This window comes from Sminthopsis crassicaudata, chromosome 5 (genome assembly GCF_048593235.1).
Source record: "Sminthopsis crassicaudata isolate SCR6 chromosome 5, ASM4859323v1, whole genome shotgun sequence".
NCBI classification, from domain to species: Eukaryota; Metazoa; Chordata; class Mammalia; order Dasyuromorphia; family Dasyuridae; genus Sminthopsis; species Sminthopsis crassicaudata.
Window position 1 is genome coordinate 141288051 of NC_133621.1, and position 19364 is coordinate 141307414.

Consider the following 19364-nt stretch of genomic DNA (forward strand, 5'->3'; position numbering starts at 1 on the left):
CAGTTAATTTGGATTTTTACTTTCCTGGCTGCTATTATTTTGGGACTTGGTTTGGGACTAGCAGCTGGTATTGCATTCCAGCTCCTCACCATTGTGTTCCGGACTCAATTGTGAGTAGATATTTGGCATGCTGATCATGAATCCTTTCAGGCTTTGACTAGCCTAAATCAGAATAGATTTGTCATTTTTATGGAGGAAGAAGGTAGAGTTTGGTAGACAGAAATATCTGTAAAAATAAGATAGACCTTTATGTTTTCCCTCAGATTATCTGGAGATGATCCACAAAAAGCAGCTCTATCGCTTGACTTTGTAGCTCTAGCCTCCCCACTCCACGTCTACTTGGACCTTTGCCACTATTCCAAAGATATCATATAAAACTTCTAACCTGTTTAACAGTGATAGGTTGAAGACAAGTAGAAAGAGAGTGAACCTTTGAATCAGAAAGACCGGGGGTCCAAATTCTGCTTCAGACACATACTGACTGTATGAACCTGGATAAATCCTTTGTGAAGACTATAAATTGGGGCAGCTAGGTGGCACAGTGAATAGAGAACTGGTCCTAAAGTCAGGAGGACCGAATTCAAATCCAGCCTTAGACACTTAATACTTCCTAGCTGCGTGTCCCTGGGCAGGTCACTTAACCCCAATTGCTTCAGAAAAAGAAGAAGGAAGAAGAAACAAATTTCAGAATGGTTGCTATTTCCTCACCAAGAGCCCCTTTCTTAGATGCATTTATAGGTCCAAACAAATAATTATCATAAAGATAGCTGTCTTGTAGGATAGTCTAAGGCTTGTTGAATATTAGAATAAGTTATAGAGTTAGATTATGACTCCTAATATTGGAGAGATTTTAACAAAGAAAACTATTGTTTTCCTTGGGATTTATATCATTTCTGCATACAACCAGATGGTTGAATTAAAAGATGTCTGAAAGGCTTTCCTTCCAGTCCTAATATTATTTATATAATATTTTAATAATCTTTAGAACCATTACAGCTCTATTACAGAATATGGTAGCATCATGTTTAAAGTTATAGAAAAGTGATATATCCATAAAAGATACATATATCTGCATTTAAATATTCACAAGCCTAAAATTCCTTTACTAAATATTTAATGGATGCCTCTTATTTGCAAGTTAACAACTGGAATAACTGCTTACGTTTATAGATAGAAGGCTTCTAATTGAATGGAAGCCCTTTGAGGACAAGGACTGTTCCACTTTTGTTTTTATATTCCCAGCACCTAGCACAGTTCCTGGTAACATAGTAGGTGCTTAATAAATGCTTGTTGATTGATTGGTATAATGATTCCATATGTGACCAGCACTTTCCTCACAGGGCCAGCTAAGTGGTACCATAGTTCTACAGTGCTGGCCCTGAAGCAGGAGAACTCATCTTTAGAAATTCAAATCTATGTGACCTGAGCAAGTCACTTAGCTCTGTCTGCCTCAGTTTCTTCATCTGTAAGATTAGCTGGAGAAGGAAATGGCAAATGACTCTAGTATCTTTGCCAATAAAACTTCAGCTGTCATGAAGTTAGACACCACTGATCCTTGCAACAACCTTGGGAATTGGTGCTAGGATATCTTCGGTGTGGAAACTGGACTTCTGAGAACAAGTTAGATCCATAGGATGATAGCTGGGAGGAAGGAGAGTCCATCGACTTACATTCTAAGGTCTCAAAGGAAGGAAGAAGAGGTAAAATCTGCAGCCAGATCTTCTGACCACCAAATCCTGTATTCCTTCCACTATAACACAATGCCTATCAATCCCAATTTAAAACTAAGAAAAAGTACCGCATTAAGCATGATAGAACTCAAAATAACAGTAATAACTGAGTTTTATACAGAGCCAATATATTATCTCATTTGCTCCTCATCAGAGAAGATGCTGTGCTCTATGAGCAAAGCAGAATTGAACTATCTCAAAAGAAATATGAGATGCACAAAGTTAGAGTATCTACCCCAAGTGATCATAGAAACTATTTGTCCCTTGATCTGTGGCAAAGTATTCCCCCAGATTGTATGGGTCTGATCAGCCAATCAGACATACTAAGTTGACTCTAACATAGTTTTGTCATTTTGGTCCTCTTCAAGAATAAAAAAAAACAACTAGAACAACTGTGAGATAGGTGCAAAAAATATCATTTTCTCTATATTACAGTTAAAGAAACTGAGGCTTAGAGAGTTGAAATGATTTGTCAACTAGGAAAGATCAGAGTCAGAAGCTGATCCTGGTTCCACCTGACTGTAGCACTCTTTCCACTACACTATGTTATCTCTCTAAAGAAGAAAAATGCTTGCATTTTATTTTCTTACTCATTTTCTTTTCTTTTTGATCTGATTTTTCTTCTGCAACAAGAGAATTGTATAAATATTTATACATATTAGATTTAACATATATTTTAACATGTATAATATATATTGGATTGCTTGCCATCTAGGGGAGGGGGGAGGGGGAAGAAAGGGAAAATCTGAAACCCAAGACTATGCAAGGATCAATGTTGAAAAATTATCTGTGCTTATGTTTTGAAAATAAAAAGCTTTTTAAAAAAGAATAAGAAAAAGAAGAGCCTTTTGTAATAAGGCATTAAAATATTTAAATTTTTATGCCACAGACTTAGATCTAATATGTCATATTATTTTTTTATGCTCATTTCTTTATAGCCCTAAATGTAGCACATTGGCCAATGTTGGAAGAAGCAACATCTACAAGAACAAAAAAGATTACCCTGACGTAAGAAATTTTGGTTTTGCTTGATATATTTTTTAGGTTGACTTGTCCTTCTTTCTCTACAAGTTATATTAAGAAACTAACATCATATTTCTCTCATTTAGATTTATGAGCCAGAAGGAGTGAAGATTTTCAAATGTTCATCTCCTATCTATTTTGCAAATATTAGTTTCTTCAAGAGAAAACTTATTGATGCTGTAAGTTTTAGCATATTTTTAAAACATTCTTATGTATATCTGTCAATATTGTTCTAAATTCCAAGAAAAAAATTATTCTCCTCCTTAACAAAATGAGTGGTAGATTGCAATACAGAGCACAGTAGATTCTAACATTTTGGAGCTTTGCTACATCATTGTCCCCAATGTCCATGTTGTGAGACTGCTTCTTAAGCAAGAATACCTTATTAAAAGATCCTTTTAGTTCTTCAGGGAGGGAAAAAGGCTTTTGCATGGGGTTCATGATGGAACTATCTTTTGCTGTTCTATAGCAGTGTTATGTATGGTTTTGTCATTCTGGATTTTGTTGCCATCTCCCTAGCCAATTCCTTGTGGAACCCAAGCAAATTCCAAAAATAAGTGATCCCGAAACAACAAAGAGGTATTGAATATTAGAATACAGCCCTGCTCCTAGTCTTAATGACAATATATATATATATATATATATATATATATATTATAATGTGAAGGGCATAGGACTGAGGATAGAATAGGTGAAACTCAAATGTGAGAAGTGAAAGGAAGAACAGTAATAACTCTAGGAATCTCCCGCTATCACCATGATTTTGTTTTATAGTCACAAATGAAGAACAGTGAGCACTAGGCAGCACAGGCTAATCTTGCTGAGTTCTGATCTAATTTAAGGTCCCTTCTGTGAGTAATCATCTTAAATTCCATCTAAAACTAAACACTATAGCCATAGAACATGAATCAGGTGTACCAACATATCCTGGGGAATCATTCCCATTGGTCCTCCCCCAAGGAAGCAGACACAAGGATCATCTATCCTTATATCTCAATTTAACTATTGAGAGGAAGGAGAAGTCAGAGGGTCAATGAAGATAGATGTTTATGATTATAACACCAAGAAAAGTTACATGAATATGCTGGTTTTGTCGATAGAGATGAGATTATAGTCATAGACATATGCATACATGTACACACATATGCATATATATGTACATGTGTATATCTACATATAAATATAACCATATAAGAAACAAGAAACCTAAAATAATAAAAGCTAATTGATCAACATTTCATTGATAAGTAATTTGTTCCCTTTTTTCTCCCCCCACCCCAATGAAAACCCCAATCCCTTTGTATCTTAGTAGACAATTTAGTGAATTGCTATGGTCAAAGTAATGTACTACCTAGTTATAATGTCCGGCCCTCTACACCTAGTAATCTACCTTATGTTAGTGAATTTAAAATTACCAGGGCTAAGCAGCACCCCTTGAAGTCTGAAGGCAATTTGTTTAGGATGAATGAAAGTACTATTTAATTTAAGTAGGATTGTGGAATTTGAAGCTAGAAGAAATCTTGGAAATTATCTTGTACAATTCCCTCCTTTTACAGATGAAATATATGGAAACCAGCATTTTGATAGTTCCACAGCCTATTACAATAAATAGGTACAAGAGAGGATTAGATAAATTTATGGATAGAAGAGGACACAGATTACTAAAATTACAGGTTACTGTTTGAGCCAGAATATCAAGTTGAATAAACTATTGCTTTGTTTCAGTATAGTATTCAGTCTTCTTAAGAATCATTTTTAAAATATATATGTAATTTGGCACTGTCCTTATTATCTGTCCTTATCCTTCAACCCACCTGAAATGAAAGTATTTATAAATGACTAACATGAGGAACGCAATGTATGTTGGCAGGTATGTAATCCAATAATATATTTTTCAGGTTGGTTTTAATCCAGCTAGAATTTTGCGAAAGCGCAACAAAGCCCTGAAGAAAATAAAAAAGTTGGAGAAGAAAGGACAATTGCAAATAACACCTGTAAGTTCCTTTGTCATATGTGATATGTAGAGCTGTATGTGTTAGTTGAAAACTTAGTGGATATATTTCAAGATTTTAGCCCCACTAACCTGTAATATTCCCAAGCTGATACCAATGGCAAGATTTGAACTTCAATCTTCCTAATATCAGGCAGCTAGGTGGACAATGAGTAGAGTACTGGATTTGGAACCAGGAAGACCCATCTTCAAGAGTTTAAATATGGTCTCAGACACTATTAGCTGTGTGATCCTGGGCAAATTATTTAACTCCTTTATTTCCTCATCCTCAAATAAACTGGAAAAGGAAATGGCAAAGCACTCCACTATCTTTGCAAGAAAATCCTAAAAAAGGTCACAGACAATCAGACATAACTGAACAAGAGCCTCCTAATTTCAAGACCAGCACATATTTCCTTTCTTTCCCCTCAAATATCTATGCCCTTCTTCTTCTTCACCTCATTCTCTTACAATTCCTACCATTCTTCAAAATTCAGCTTGAGTACCAATCTACAGGCAACTTTTCTCAGTTCCTCCCAGTTGCTCATCTTGACTCTCCCAAATTATTTTGCTTCTATTTTGCATATAATTTGTTGGTACCCATATATGGATGTTATCTCCTTCCTCAAGACAATAAGCTTTTCAGGCTAAGGACTGTTTCATTTTTGTCTTTCTATGGCCTTGTTCCTCATCCAGCATTTGGCATTTAATATGTGTTTGTTGACTGGCAAACTACTATTAGCCTAAATTTGTTTTTCTTGATCCCAGATGAGAAAAATAGAGCAAGTGATTGTATGTACATATGTATGTATATATTGTATGTATATATATATTTATTTTGCTTTTTCACCCTGCAGAAAGGATTCATATATACTGCTGATGGCTTCAAAGACTCTGATGATGAGCTAGATAACAATCACATAGAAGAATTGGATCAGCCTATACAGACTACAGATCTACCCTTTCAGATAGATTGGAACTCAGATCTTCCTCTCAACATCGAAGTTCCCAAAATCAACATCCACAGTCTCATTCTTGACTTTTCAGCTGTATCATTTGTTGATATTTCTTCAATGAGGGGCCTTAAATCGGTAATATAAATCTTTCTTCTTCTTTCCCATCTACCTATTTGGGATATTATACATATTTTAAAATTGCACCATAAAAAACTCACAAAATGTATGGGGAAAACAGGGTTTGAGTAACAACACTAGTTTTTTTGCATGTTAAATGCTGAAGAAACATATAGATACCACAATAGATTGTGGCTAAGACTACAGCTAGGCTTGTATCCCAGGCTACACAAGATCGTGGCAGAAGGATGAAAGGAAGTAGGGGAATCTCAGCCCTTCTTTGCCCATACAACTCCTACTAAAACAGAAGAGACATACTATAAATATGGCACTTTACCTTGATAAAGACCTGAATATTGCTTGTGGAAGTGAATATTACAAAGTTGTAGTTTGTAAGTTATTGTGAAGTGATGCCATTTTCTACATTGTCTTACTCCTCGAAGAAATCAAGCAGAAGCAAACTTGAAATTTGATTTATGCTCAAAATGTCCCTTAATATATGGATTTCATTGAATAAAATAGCAGAACTGACTCTCTGGGTGTGTATGCACAAATATATGATATATTTTAATATATAATAAAGTTAACTAAGTCATAGGTATAAATATAAACTTTGCTGACAGGAAGGATGATCCAAAATTGTTTTTATTTGTATTTTAAACAGAGAAATATCATAGGATGAGAACATTTGGCAAATGAACAAATGATTCCTCTCTCTTCCTTCTCTAGGGTAGCCTTTTTTTGAGGGTATATGATTTTGAGAATGGGTAGCTAGATGGTGCTGGGACTGGGGTCAGGGAGATTGAGATCTGTGAAATGGGCTGGAGAAGAAAATGGCAAACCATTCCAGTTTCCGCCCCCCCAAAAAAATGGGATCACGAAGAGTTGGACACTACTGAACAACATAATTTTGAGAAAAGCAGAATGGAATAATGGGCTAGAGTTGCCCTGGAAAGTCTTGCCTATGATTTATTTTGGCTGTGTGACCCTGGCAAACCACTTAAACTTTTCAGTTCTCTAAAAGTTGGAGAAAAGTTACTAATTTGCATTTCTGAATGAAGTTTCCTCCCAAGGAGTTTCCTATAGTCCACTGAAATCACAGATCTGGTGATTTTCTCTTTAATTTTAAAGAGACAAGTAACCAAGTAAAAGTCTTAACAAAGAATGTTGCCAAATATACTGGAGTTGAGTAAATGACCCAGTTCAGTTGTTTTTTCAGTTGAGCCCAACCCTTTGTGATCCCATTTGGGGTTTTCTTGGCAAAAATATTGAAATGGCTTGCCATTTCCTTCTCCTGCTCATTTCACAAATGAGGAAATGGAGGGAAACAGGCTTAAATAACTGGTCCAGAGTCATACAACTAGTGAATATCTGAGACCACTTGCACACAGAAAGATGAAGTGTTTTGTTTTTTTTAACTCCAAGTCCAGCACTCTATCCACTATACCACCTAACTGCCCAGTAAGGGCCTACATAGGACCAAAGTGGGACATTTAATATTGACACTGGACAAATAATTTCTTTCTCTAGGCCTCAGTCTCCTTATCTCTAAAATAAGGTAATAATACTTAAACCTACCCCGGTTGTTGAAAGATAGATACTTGGTAACCTTTAAAAAGTTAAATAAATACGTATATTTCCATCCTCCAGAGACCCCTATCCTTGCTTCTTGCCTCAGGAGACTTCCACATCTTCCCCTACTGTTCAGCTCCCCCAGGGTAAAGATCAACAAACTCTAATTCCCAATCTTTAACTGTCATGACCCCGGGTAAAAATATTCTAATCATTCCTACTGTACTAAATGCTACTGCAAGTTGAAGCTTGGTGAGGCCCTGTGAAAATGTGGCGTTTTTTGGTCTGTACTTTGTATTGTTTGAGCCTGTATTGTGGGGACTCATCTCAAATTATGAGATATCCTTCAAGTGTTTCTTAGCACTAACGAGGTAACACAAATAGCTTAAATTATATCTAGGATCAAAGAAAATGTTACAAGTTCTTCCTTTTTTGTTCAGTTTTCAACCTGTCTTGTGTTTATGAGAGTCAGATTTTATTATATAGAGTATCAATAGATTTAGATTCATTCAATTTTACCTTACAAATAAGGTTAATGTTTGTTTGGGCTTATCCTTAGGCCATGCTTTATATTTTTAATATTTCTCACACCTAGAGAATGGTACCCTATACCAAGAGGTTTGTTATCCTGTTAATGATAATAATGCAATGAATATGAATGACCAGAGTAAGAAAAAAAAAAAAACACATTTTGGCAAGTGTCCAATTTAGCCCTAGTCATGGCTGGATGTATATTTTATTGCAACTGTTGGTAAGACTTCTCAGCCTAAGGATGAAAGAAGTTAGAAGATATAAAAATGTTTAAAACTGGAGTAGTGATTACACTTGATATTTATATAATACTTGGAGGTTTACAAAAATGTGTTAAATGCAACTAGAATTGTTGAATCAAATTTAGGGATCTCAGAGGCTATCCTGTCATTCCAACAACTTCTCATTTTAGACTTGACGAAAATGGCATTGAGAACAGAAATAATTACATTTAATAGTACTAATCAAATTTCATGGACAGAGATGGTGAAAATTTCATAAGCTAATGAATTTTTTATAAGTCTCTACTTACTTTTAATTAATATACAAATCTTTGATGAGCTGCCTATTTTTAAAAAACTTATTTAAAAAAGAAATTTAATTTGAAATTTTCCCATGCCTACAAACTAGACACTATTTTTAGTTTCTTATAATTAAACAGAAACACTTTTTTCCCCATTAGCCATTTTCCTTCTCCCCAACGGGGAAATTTATCCCCTGGCTATTACCTACCAATTTAGCTACATTCACTATGCAAAATTTCTTCTAGCAGTATATCTCCCAAAGGTAGAATCACCATTGTTCTCTTTGTCTCTGACATCAAATTATTCTCTGTTTCACAGATTTTGCAAGAATTTCTCAGGATCAATGTGGATGTGTATATTGTTGGGACTGATGGTGAGTTGTCTTTCTTTTTTTCACCCTTCACCAAATTGTTTGTACTGCCTATACTGAACACAATTCAAAAGGAACATGCATCATCCTCATGGGAGGAAAATCAGAAGGGCCTCAATAACAGCTAGTCCTACAAAAATGATTAAGGAAATTTTATCCTATGCTTTAAAAAAAAAAAAACAGCATAAATTTTTGAAAAAAGGATTTCAAAGGATCACAGAGAATAAAGAAAATGTTCATAAATAACAACAGATGTGGAAGCTGAAATTCTTTAAAATAATCACTTAATTTTTTTATTGTTAATTTTTTAAATCATTATTTAGTATTTTAAATCAAGCCTACTATGCAGACAAAAATTAGAGGCTATTCTTTTTTTTTCCCCTGAGGCAATTGGCATTAAGTGACTTGCCCAAGGTCACACAGCTAGGAAGTGTTGAGTCTCTGAGACTAAATTTGAACTCAGGTCCTCCTGATTTCAAGGCTGAGAGGCTATTCTTAAGAACATGAATATAAAATTTATAATGGCTTATTTTCTAATTAAGTACACAAATTTCAGACATTAATTCCGAGAATTCCCTAGTTGCAAAAGCAGGTCTTGCTCCTATGAATTTTTCCTTTGGGTTACTATGACTTCAAACTCTCAACTCTAATATCAAAGATGTTTTCTACTGGGAAAAGGCAAAGGCAATAACTCTTGTAAAATATCATTATAATACCCATAAACTGGTGGGCCTGGTTCTTTGGGGTGAGCATTATCGCCGGCATTGTTCCTTGACCCTGGGCAAGTCACTTAACCCCAGCCTCAGGAAAAAAAAAAAAAAGAAAAGACAAAAGTAATACTTGCCCCAAAGTGTGCTGGCCTCTGATTCTATCCTGTTATCATTCTTACTATTCAATTATAAATTCCTTGAGGACAAGGAAATGTATTTTCTTAAATTTTCCATACTGCTCTGCATACTACAGGTACTCAATAAATGCCTACTAAATAAATCAATGAATATCTTAATTGTGTCTAGTAAGTCCCTAGGTACAGTTTTCTAGTTCGAGTCCTAATTTAGAAGATAAAATAGACTAACACGCAAAAACAATCCTCTTTGCCTTTAACCAAGTCTGACAGAATTCTTAAGGGGAATGCAACTTCTCACCATAATGCTAAAATTTTCATTGTAATTAGTAATCCCAATCCATATGCTACTAATTGATCAGGGCATGCAGTTACCATACTTAAAAAAACAAACCCCTCCAAAGACAGGGAGTCAAAATGCCAAACAATGAAATAACTTATTTCAGCCTTTGAAGAAATAGAGCTATTGCCATAACATTAGCAAGGCCCCAAAACTTCAGCTGACATCAATGACAAGAGAGATATTTTCAAAAAGTGTCTACATCTAAAGCCATCTTAATAAAAAGACGGTGTTCAAACTCTTGTTGTGTTCAACTCTTGTTTTTCTTATACATTTTCATTTTTTTTCTGTTCAGATGATTTTGTTGAAAAACTTGAACGGTGTACCTTTTTTGACCATGAAGTCCAGAGCTCAATATTTTTCCTGACAATTCATGATGCCATTTTGCATATTTGGATGAAAAAGAACTACATTATTTCCAAGTTCAACCACAGCCAGGTAGGTTAACAGTCCCTAACAACTTTCATTTAAACAGTTGCAATAGTATCCAACAATTAAATTTGACCATTTTTTAAACTGTGTATTTTAAAATAAGGGGAAGTTTGTGCATCTTATAATCTAGAACTTCTTTTTATCTCAGGAGAAAGAAATGAAAGTTGATTTTACTATAAACACAAATGGAGGACTACGCAATAGGGACTTCCAGGTAAGGTTCATCTGCCAAAGAATTGACAGATAATTCCCACATGAAGTAGTTTTAGGCAGGATGGTTTATCTTTTACTACAAACTTTAGGAATTCAGAAGCAGAAATGCACTAAAGAACCGAACAAAAAACAAGTCCTTTGGATTTGTGTTTCACTCTTAAAACATGGGGAGGCAATGTTGCAGAGGTGAGGGTCACTGAACTCGGAATCAGGAAGCTCGGAGATAAAACTGCCTCAAAGTCAAATTTTGCTATGTGATTCTAGGAAGTCATTTAATTTTTCTGTACCTGTTTCTTCATCTGTTAAATGACAATACTAACTTACAGGGTTACTGTGAGGACAAAATGATATGTGTAAAGCAAATCTTAATGCATTATATAAATGTCAGTTATTTTTAACATACAATCTGCAGGGAGCTATTGTGAACACTAAAACAATTCATTCCAAAGCAAATTGAAAATAATGTCACTGAATTTCAAGTTATAATCTGTATCATTTATATATCATTTTTCAAAGGGCTTGCCAAGTATTATCTCACTGTAGTCTTATAACATTCCTAAGAAATAAGGTAGGTGTTACTATCTCCATTCTAAAGATAAGGAAACTGAAGAATTAGAGGTCCACTAAAGATGGAACTTGGACTTAAACCCAGATCACCTGCTCTATTGCAGAGTTCAAAAAGAAATGGAACTTTGTAAAATATGAGAACTAAGATTATTAAGAAGTTTAGGCAGGATTATGTATGAGTGTGGAACATTTTATATACCATCAGACTCATTTGATGTTAGTTTTGCTGAAATGTTTTTTCTGCTCTTTCCCCCCCCCCCCCACTTTGCAAGGGATAGTTCACTGGGCAGGAGTAGGAGGAGACACCATATTCCAAAATGATGACCAAAAAAAAATCAACAGCAATAAATTTTAAGATTTTTTTTTTTAAGTCAGCAGGTTTAGGAACTAGGTCTTATGAAACTGAAATTAAGGAGGAACTTGAAATTGCTCCCCATGGTGGCTAGCTTCTGAATTGTCACTAAATTTAAACGGGTATGAGGTTCATCAGAAACTTCTAAGGCTTCAGAATTCCAGGAGATTGAACACTCAACAGGTTTCAGAAACTGAGGTCTTATTACAAATATTCAAAGCAACTTCCCCATCTTTGAAAAAGGAGTCAAAATATTAGCCCAATCACCCACCCAGTTTTTCTCAAAAGATAATGTTCAGGATAAATGAAAACTTCAATCATTTAAAAAGAAAAGTTCCACATTTACAAGGGTTTTATGTGATATGCTTCAAAAGCAAAGAGTTAGAGAAAAAAAATACATATCATATTGATCATAAATCCTTTGATAAATATAAATAACTGACATAAGGCAGAAACAACCAACATTGCCAGAACTAGCATAGACAGTGCTTCATCCCACAGCACCAAGGAGAGGATATACTTGCTTTCCATTCACAGTGATCATCAGAAGTCTCCCAGTGGCATGTGGCATTACTATACCCAGATTTATTGCCATAGAACACATCTTCCTCTTCAACCCCAAGAGGGGCAAGGGCTATGCTACCTGGGGATGGACTATCTCCTCCTGCATAAATATCTCCCTTATAATCTATGTCCTTTCCCTCAACTTGGATTACCCTAGGTAGAGATATAGTTAATTAAGACTCAGCTAACCAACTAACAACAGAGGCATGTGGTTGGGCCTAACATTTAGAAAGAATAAAAAATGTTGTAGACATTTATTAATGATCCTGATGAAATTGGGATGTCTAGTCCTTCTGTAAACATAAGTACAATGTTCAATCGTGAAAACTATTCAAATTCGACATGTTTTATATTAAAAATAAGTCTTTCTTTCTTTCAGGTACCCGTGGAAACAAAATTATAATTACAATTTAGGGAGATCTTTAGCAGACTGTCCAGTATAGAAGAAACAACTTTATATCCAGAGAATCACAATAAGTTCATACATCGTATGAAGGATATTTTTACTACATGGAATTGTTTCAATCTTTGGAACAAGATTGTTCTAACAGCATATTTTTCACATGTCTATCATAGAATGATATACTCTTAATTTTTTATATTATAGATTTATCTGACAAAAAAGGAAATAATTATGTACATATATATTTGTATTTATATAGTGCTGATTGGATTCTAATCCAAGTCACTGCCTTGTGTATAAGGATTTTTACAATGTATTTACACAACTGCTTTGGACCCTGTAATTTATACATCTTTATAATAATACATTTACACAACCGCTTTGAATTCTGTAATTTATAAACCTTTTAAACCTTAAAATATGGCTTTGCTTTTTAAAGTCCTTTCAGGTGCATAGAAGCTTAATTTGTGTGTTATGATGAATACCTTTAAATTCTTTTTTAAAAAGGAAAAAAACCTTTGTGGCTATCTCCAAAGTTCCTTTAACTGTAATTTTTTTCAAAAAAGAGATCATGAGAATAAAGCTTCTTCTGAAAGATTCTTAGAAGACATTGACCTATTAACACTGTTGTTCGCTACTGAGATTTAGGCACACTATCTTTGCACAAAGTTAAAAGTTTGACTGACCAGAAGCAGTTAATGACCTGGGTGACGAGGTCAGATAGTCCAAAGCTCTCATTTTACAAATGAGGAAATAAAAGGTGGGTGAAATAATTTGTCCACAGCCACAAAGGCAGCAAGTGGTGAAGACAGAACACAAAGTGAAGTTCTTATATTCTAAATTCAATGTTCTTGCTGCTATTTAAGCTTATTTGGTCTTCTTTCTATAGTAAATACAGCAGTAGTAAAATCACAAAGGTATTTTTTCCTCAAGTAATTCTCACCATGTAGGTACACATTCCTAATTTTTGTTCCCAATTTTTAATTAAGTTACTAAAAAGGGCTAAAAAAAAACTTAAATTTTTAATTTAGAGAGAAGTAAAAGGGAAATGGGTAATTCACACTGGAGATGTTACCCAGAAATTAAAAATAATAATGATCAGAATTTTTAAAAGAGATTTCCAAAGGAAGAATGAATTAACATGTCTTTTAAAATTGATGGAGGGGGTGGCAGACTTACAAAAGAAAACTGTCATCCAGTTATCCTGGGAACCACAATCTCTAGGGAAATCAAGTAATCAGTGCAACTACAAGGCATCAGCACTAATTTTACAAAACAAAATTACATAGAACTGAATTTTAGTTCCCCTTGTCACTTTTTAATCCACTTGACCAGATAAGAGTAGTTTTCCTAGGTTCACCCTCAGAGATTACCATTTTCCCTGTTCTCTAAAACTAGAAATGAATAATTGAATGAAAAGCATTAAGTATGTATTGTGTACAAAGCACTGTATTATTATACAAAGAGAAAAGTAAGCAGGACCAGCTCTCAAAGAGCTCATATTTAAATGAGGGAGAAACACACTCGCGGGAGGTTTTAGATGCAAGACAAATGGAAAAGAGCCCATAGTCCCTAGAGTGCAACGGCAGAATAGGTGGTAATTTTGAAGCATTCTTGAGTTCAGAGTCCTGCTGCCTCCAAAGTGGCGGTGGCGAGTTTGATTTGTTGGGCACCTACTGCTTTCTCTCTCCTCCCCCAGAGGCTTTGCTACTTCAGTTAGGTTGGTTTGCTTTGGGAAGGGGCTGGGACCAGCAGTTGGTAGGAATAGTTGGTCCCCATCTGCACTAGAATTGCCTTCCCTGATGATGGCTCTGAGGGCTGCTTGGAAGCAGTGGGTGCTGCCGCTGTATTGGTCTGCCAATTAGTGGCAGCTGATTAGCAGTTGCTTTTGGTACTAAAAGTCTGCAGAATAATTTTTTTTTTTCCATTCAATGGACCAAATATTTATTAAAAGGAAATGCAATTTAGGGGGGGGGGGAAACTAGTGGGTTTTGGAGTCAAATGACTTGGGTTGTTCTTTTGTATAAATACTGACTTGTGGTATAACCATAAGTCAGTCACCTCATCTGCCTTCATTTCTCCATGTGTAGAGCAGAAATAATGCCTTACCTTTAGCATATTATAATGGCATAAGAAAAACATCTTATAAACTTTAAAACACTATAGAAATGTGAGCCACTGTCATTAACCCCCATCACATGCAGAAAACCAGCTAACATTGGGGGAAATGCCAAATTTAGATGACTAACTTCATAGAGCTATGGTTGTTGTATTCACTTGTCTCATAGAAATATTAGAATTTATTGATGCAATTTTTAAAAACTCCATGTGGCAGAGAATAAGAGATGTTACAAGGAAGAAATAAAGGTGAAAACAAAATTGAAGAATACTCAGAAGATGATAAACCAAAAATTTGGAGGTAAATTATTCTAATCTCTTCATTTTATGCATAAAATACCTCCAAAAAAGTGGGATTTGCCTAAAGTCCTTAGTAAGTACTTGGACTTTAAATCAAGATACTTTCTTTGCATTAATTATGCAGCAGATAGAGCACTGGACCTAGATTTCAGATGACCCAAGTTCAAATCCAAGCTGTTTCACCTTGATCAAGTCACTTCTCAGCTTCCTTAACTCTTAAATGATAACAGCTACTTCCCAGAATTATTGTCGAGAATGTTTTGCAAACCTTTGTTAGAGTCTAGAAAATGTTTTGTAAACCTTAAGATGCTATATAAATACTATTAATATTTTAGTCATCATTAGAAACCATCTAGTCCAGCCTTATTTTTACAGATGATTAACAGACTGAGAGGGAGTAACTTTTCTGGGATGCCATAACTACTGTTTAAGGCAAAATTTGAATCCAGCCTATCAAGTGGTGCTGATTATGTTGATGAGTCAAGAGAACTTGAGAAAGGACCTGTGATTATAAAAAAGAAAATGAGTTGAGACCAAACGATGACACCTTATTACAACCAGCTATTTCCTGGAAAGCCCAGTAATTATTAGATTTTTCATCTAATTTTAGCATTTATCATGCATGTGTCAAATCCAAGTAATAGCATCTCAACAGTTTAAAGGCAGCCCTGATCCAGGACAAACTAGCAACAGAGAAAGAGCTATGCATAAAGAACTGAATCGGTATGGGCCAGATTCTTATACTGAACACTATTCACTAATCTTAGCTCCAGAACTAAAGAATTTGGAGAACAAAGGAATACCACAAACATTCCTAATAATGTTTAAAATAATATCTAGAAATTAAGCAGAGATAATTGACTGTTTAAAAAAAAAAAAAGGAAGAGACTTAGATATAAAAGAAAACCTTAAAAATGAAAGTTATGAATAAACTATTGAGGGAAATTATAGAGCCCATAAATTCTCCACCTGGTGGTGGACAGCATTTTTCACCAGAGAACAGATGGAAGCAATTTCCTTTTCTTGCCTTTTTAAAACATGGCTGATGCAGAAATTTGTTTTGTGTGACTTCATCTTTATAATCAGTTTTGTGATTCTTCCCTTCTCACTTGGTTGGTTAGGTCAGGAGAGACTTTGGAATTGAAAATGAAATAACTTTTAAAAGTAAAATCATAGAAGCTATGCTTATGCTATGTATCTTTATGTGTTGAATGAATTTTAATCCAATGTATGTTGAATGTAGAGGTTTTGAAATTCTCTTCAAAACAATAATAAAGGTGAAAGAATTTAAAGTTTTACTTTAGGAAATAGAAGTTTCCTACCTGATGTGAGACAAGATTTGAAAAATCTACAACTTGGTTCTGAGAGAAGAGTAAAATAACTTCATTTTTAGTCCACTTAAGCATTAATTACTTGAATTATATACATTGTGAACATTTCCATTTAGCCATATTTACTTGACAAATTAGTTCACATACACAACAATGACTAATAGTATATATTATATAACAAATCTAGTATAGAGAAGAAACCATTTTGCTATTTTGATCAACTGAATTGAGTAAGATGCTGAACTTGACTCTAATCCACTTTTTTCCTTCCAAGCAATTCAATCTAGAGGTGGAATCATCCCAAAAAAAAAAAAAAAAAATCCTCAATGTTAACTAAATGAACTCATTGGAGGGGATATCCTTTACTCTTCAGTCATATCTGGCTCATTGTGATTCCATTTAGGGTTTTCTTAGCAAAGATACTCAACTGGTTTATCATTTCTTTCCCAGCTCATTTTACAGAAGAGAAATTAAAGCAAATAGGGTTAAGTGACCTGCCCAAAGTTACTCAGCTAGGAAGTGTATGACACTGGTGTTTAACTCAGGAAGATGTCTTCTGATTCCAAACTCAATGCTTGATCCCCTATGCCACCTCTGGTACCTTTAGGCCACTATAGGAATGTTTAAACATGAGGCTTTTAACAAAAACAACCATGAAGAACTCAAACATACTACACACACAATCACCCCATACATTAATCACAGCAAAACTTCAATTCTAATATAATACACTACATATATAGTCACTTAACCTGTGGGTTTTAAAGGAAAAAAATTTCAAACACTTATTTCTCCACACGGATACCACTGAAATATAATCATATATTATTTAATGACTTTGTGCAAGATTTGTGGGGTATTTTAACAACAAAACAAGTTTTTTAAATAACAGGTAAGCTGGAGATTTCATTTCCCCCACAAAAAAAAATGCTTTGAATAATATATATATATATATATATATATATATACACATATATATATATATACACACCAACAAAAGGTATTCATAACTGAATTGCTGCTTTTTTTATTCAAAGAAATATAAATTCGGCCTCAGAAAGTTAAGTTCAACATAAGAAGATTCTTAGTTATCCCAAGCATATTGCTATTTGGTAAAAACGCATCTAGGCAAAAATCAGTATTTATGCTTCCATTTTATTGTTTTTAAGAATTAAACTGCCACCTCAGTAGTCTTAAGAGCAATATAATGAAACATACATACATCTTAGTTTTAAAGGCTTCCCTGAAATAAAGCTGGGTTTCACATGTTTAATCTTTTTTAAAAAACTCTAAAGATTTTGTGTTACATTTTCACCCACCCACCCAATAAACAATAACCAGTTGTATTCAAGCCCAATATTATTTAAAAATTGTCTGCAACAACATATTCATTTGATATGGCTCCCTTTACTAGAAATATACACATTTCCCAAATTTAACTGCAAATAAGCTATCACTGAGAAAAAAAAAAGCCTACTTCTACAATATGTGGGATTTATCATGATACTAAATTTGTCTCCAATATGTAAGCTAAGTGGTTTCAGACTGAAATATAGTTTCAAATTCAATTCTAGGAAACTCCACGTTAGAAAAATCATGAAAACTGACAAGTCTTAAAAGTGAATTACACTATTTTGTGTGTGGGAGAATGTGACATGAAGCAATTATCTTATTTTAACAGCCCTTAATCGAAAAAGGGTAGGGGAAAGGGCAACTTCAAAGGAATAAAAGAGGAATTTTGCTCAAGTCCAACTGTCTACCAGAAAAGGATGGAAGCATTCAACACCAGAACTTGGCACTACTTCACCCTCACACTTCTAATAACAAGAATTTCTCATTTTCCTACTAAGAAATGTCACAATAATATGGGAATCTAATTGCTAATACGAAATTATATTTTCTCAATAGTTAAGTTGTACCTGATTCAATTTTTGCATTATCTATTTCAGGCAAATGAAATAAAGGTCATTTGTATTAACTCTAACTTCAACTCTTAAGTTTGGGAATGCCTTTATATCTAATGAACAAGGTGAGAAAAGCTTTTCACCTTTTCAGCTATCTGGCTGAGCAATCCCATTAAAAGCAGTCATACTTTTTGACAAAATATAAAACCAGCAAACTGATAAAACTCCTAAGACATATGTGCTAAATGTATTTACTATAAAGTATCTACTGAATGATCTGTGCATACCATAAATTTTGTTTGTACCATACAGCACTGTATAGAAAAAAAAATCTTCACATGGTTTACTTATAGGACATTCAACTATATCCTAAGGAATGTTAACTCATACCTATTTTAAGTTTAAACTAGTAATTAATAATCTAAGTTGGACTGTGAACAAGACCCTGTAATGCAAAAACTGACTCTAAAAAGGCACATTATAAAGTATGGACATTCATCTAACTTTACTATCATTTTCTCTTTCCATATATGGGAATGAAGCAATTTAATACAGCTCACTAACTCCATGTTAAGTTTTTTAAAAATTAAGGTTAGATTGTTTTACCATCCGGACTCAATTAGTCATAAATTAGTACTCAAATTAGAGGGGGAAGCCCTATCAGAAAGAACATAAAACAAGCCTGAGTATTTGTTTATATTTCCAGAACTTTCCTTCATTGATATATTACTTAAATGCCTTAAATGACATTTAAACTCTAACTTGAAACTCTATAAACAAGAAACCACTCAAGCCCCAAACTAATTGCTACTTAGGAAAAAAGGATTTTTGGTAATCTATAACTGTTCTAAATCTTTATCTTAGGACAAATAACCAGAGTAGGACATACATATTTCAACTGAATGCTATAATTTAAAACAATTTCTATAAAATAATCTGAGATTAGACTTATGAATGTAGTACACTCTGCGAGTCCAACCATTAGTAAACAAACAATTGCAATGGCATCACCAGCTTGGAGCCTACAAAATCTTACTTTAGCCCTGACTGTCTGAACAAGCAAAGGATTTTAATATCATTAACATGAACTGATGTAATTATAGTATTACAATTTCAATATATTTGGTGCTCCTGAGGTTGCCTAAAAATCAAAGGCATTTAAGTGAAGTGCAAAACATACTGT

The 19364-nt window shown here is 34.2% G+C and overlaps 1 protein-coding gene across 4 annotated transcripts in view; it reads left to right on the forward strand.

The window, feature by feature from the left end:
* Positions 1–12947, forward strand: part of SLC26A3 (solute carrier family 26 member 3) — a 76950-nt gene extending 64003 nt beyond the window's left edge. For all 4 annotated transcript variants that reach the window (XM_074268341.1, XM_074268340.1, XM_074268338.1 and 1 more), the window contains 9 exons: positions 4–110; positions 2669–2738; positions 2840–2932; positions 4652–4747; positions 5601–5834; positions 8762–8816; positions 10293–10435; positions 10578–10643; positions 12505–12947. In XM_074268341.1, the coding sequence (XP_074124442.1) occupies positions 4–110; positions 2669–2738; positions 2840–2932; positions 4652–4747; positions 5601–5834; positions 8762–8816; positions 10293–10435; positions 10578–10643; positions 12505–12528 (888 nt within the window). In that variant the 3' untranslated portion in view covers positions 12529–12947. The remainder of the gene's footprint in view (positions 1–3; positions 111–2668; positions 2739–2839; positions 2933–4651; positions 4748–5600; positions 5835–8761; positions 8817–10292; positions 10436–10577; positions 10644–12504) is intronic.
* Positions 12948–19364: the final 6417 nt, after the last annotated feature.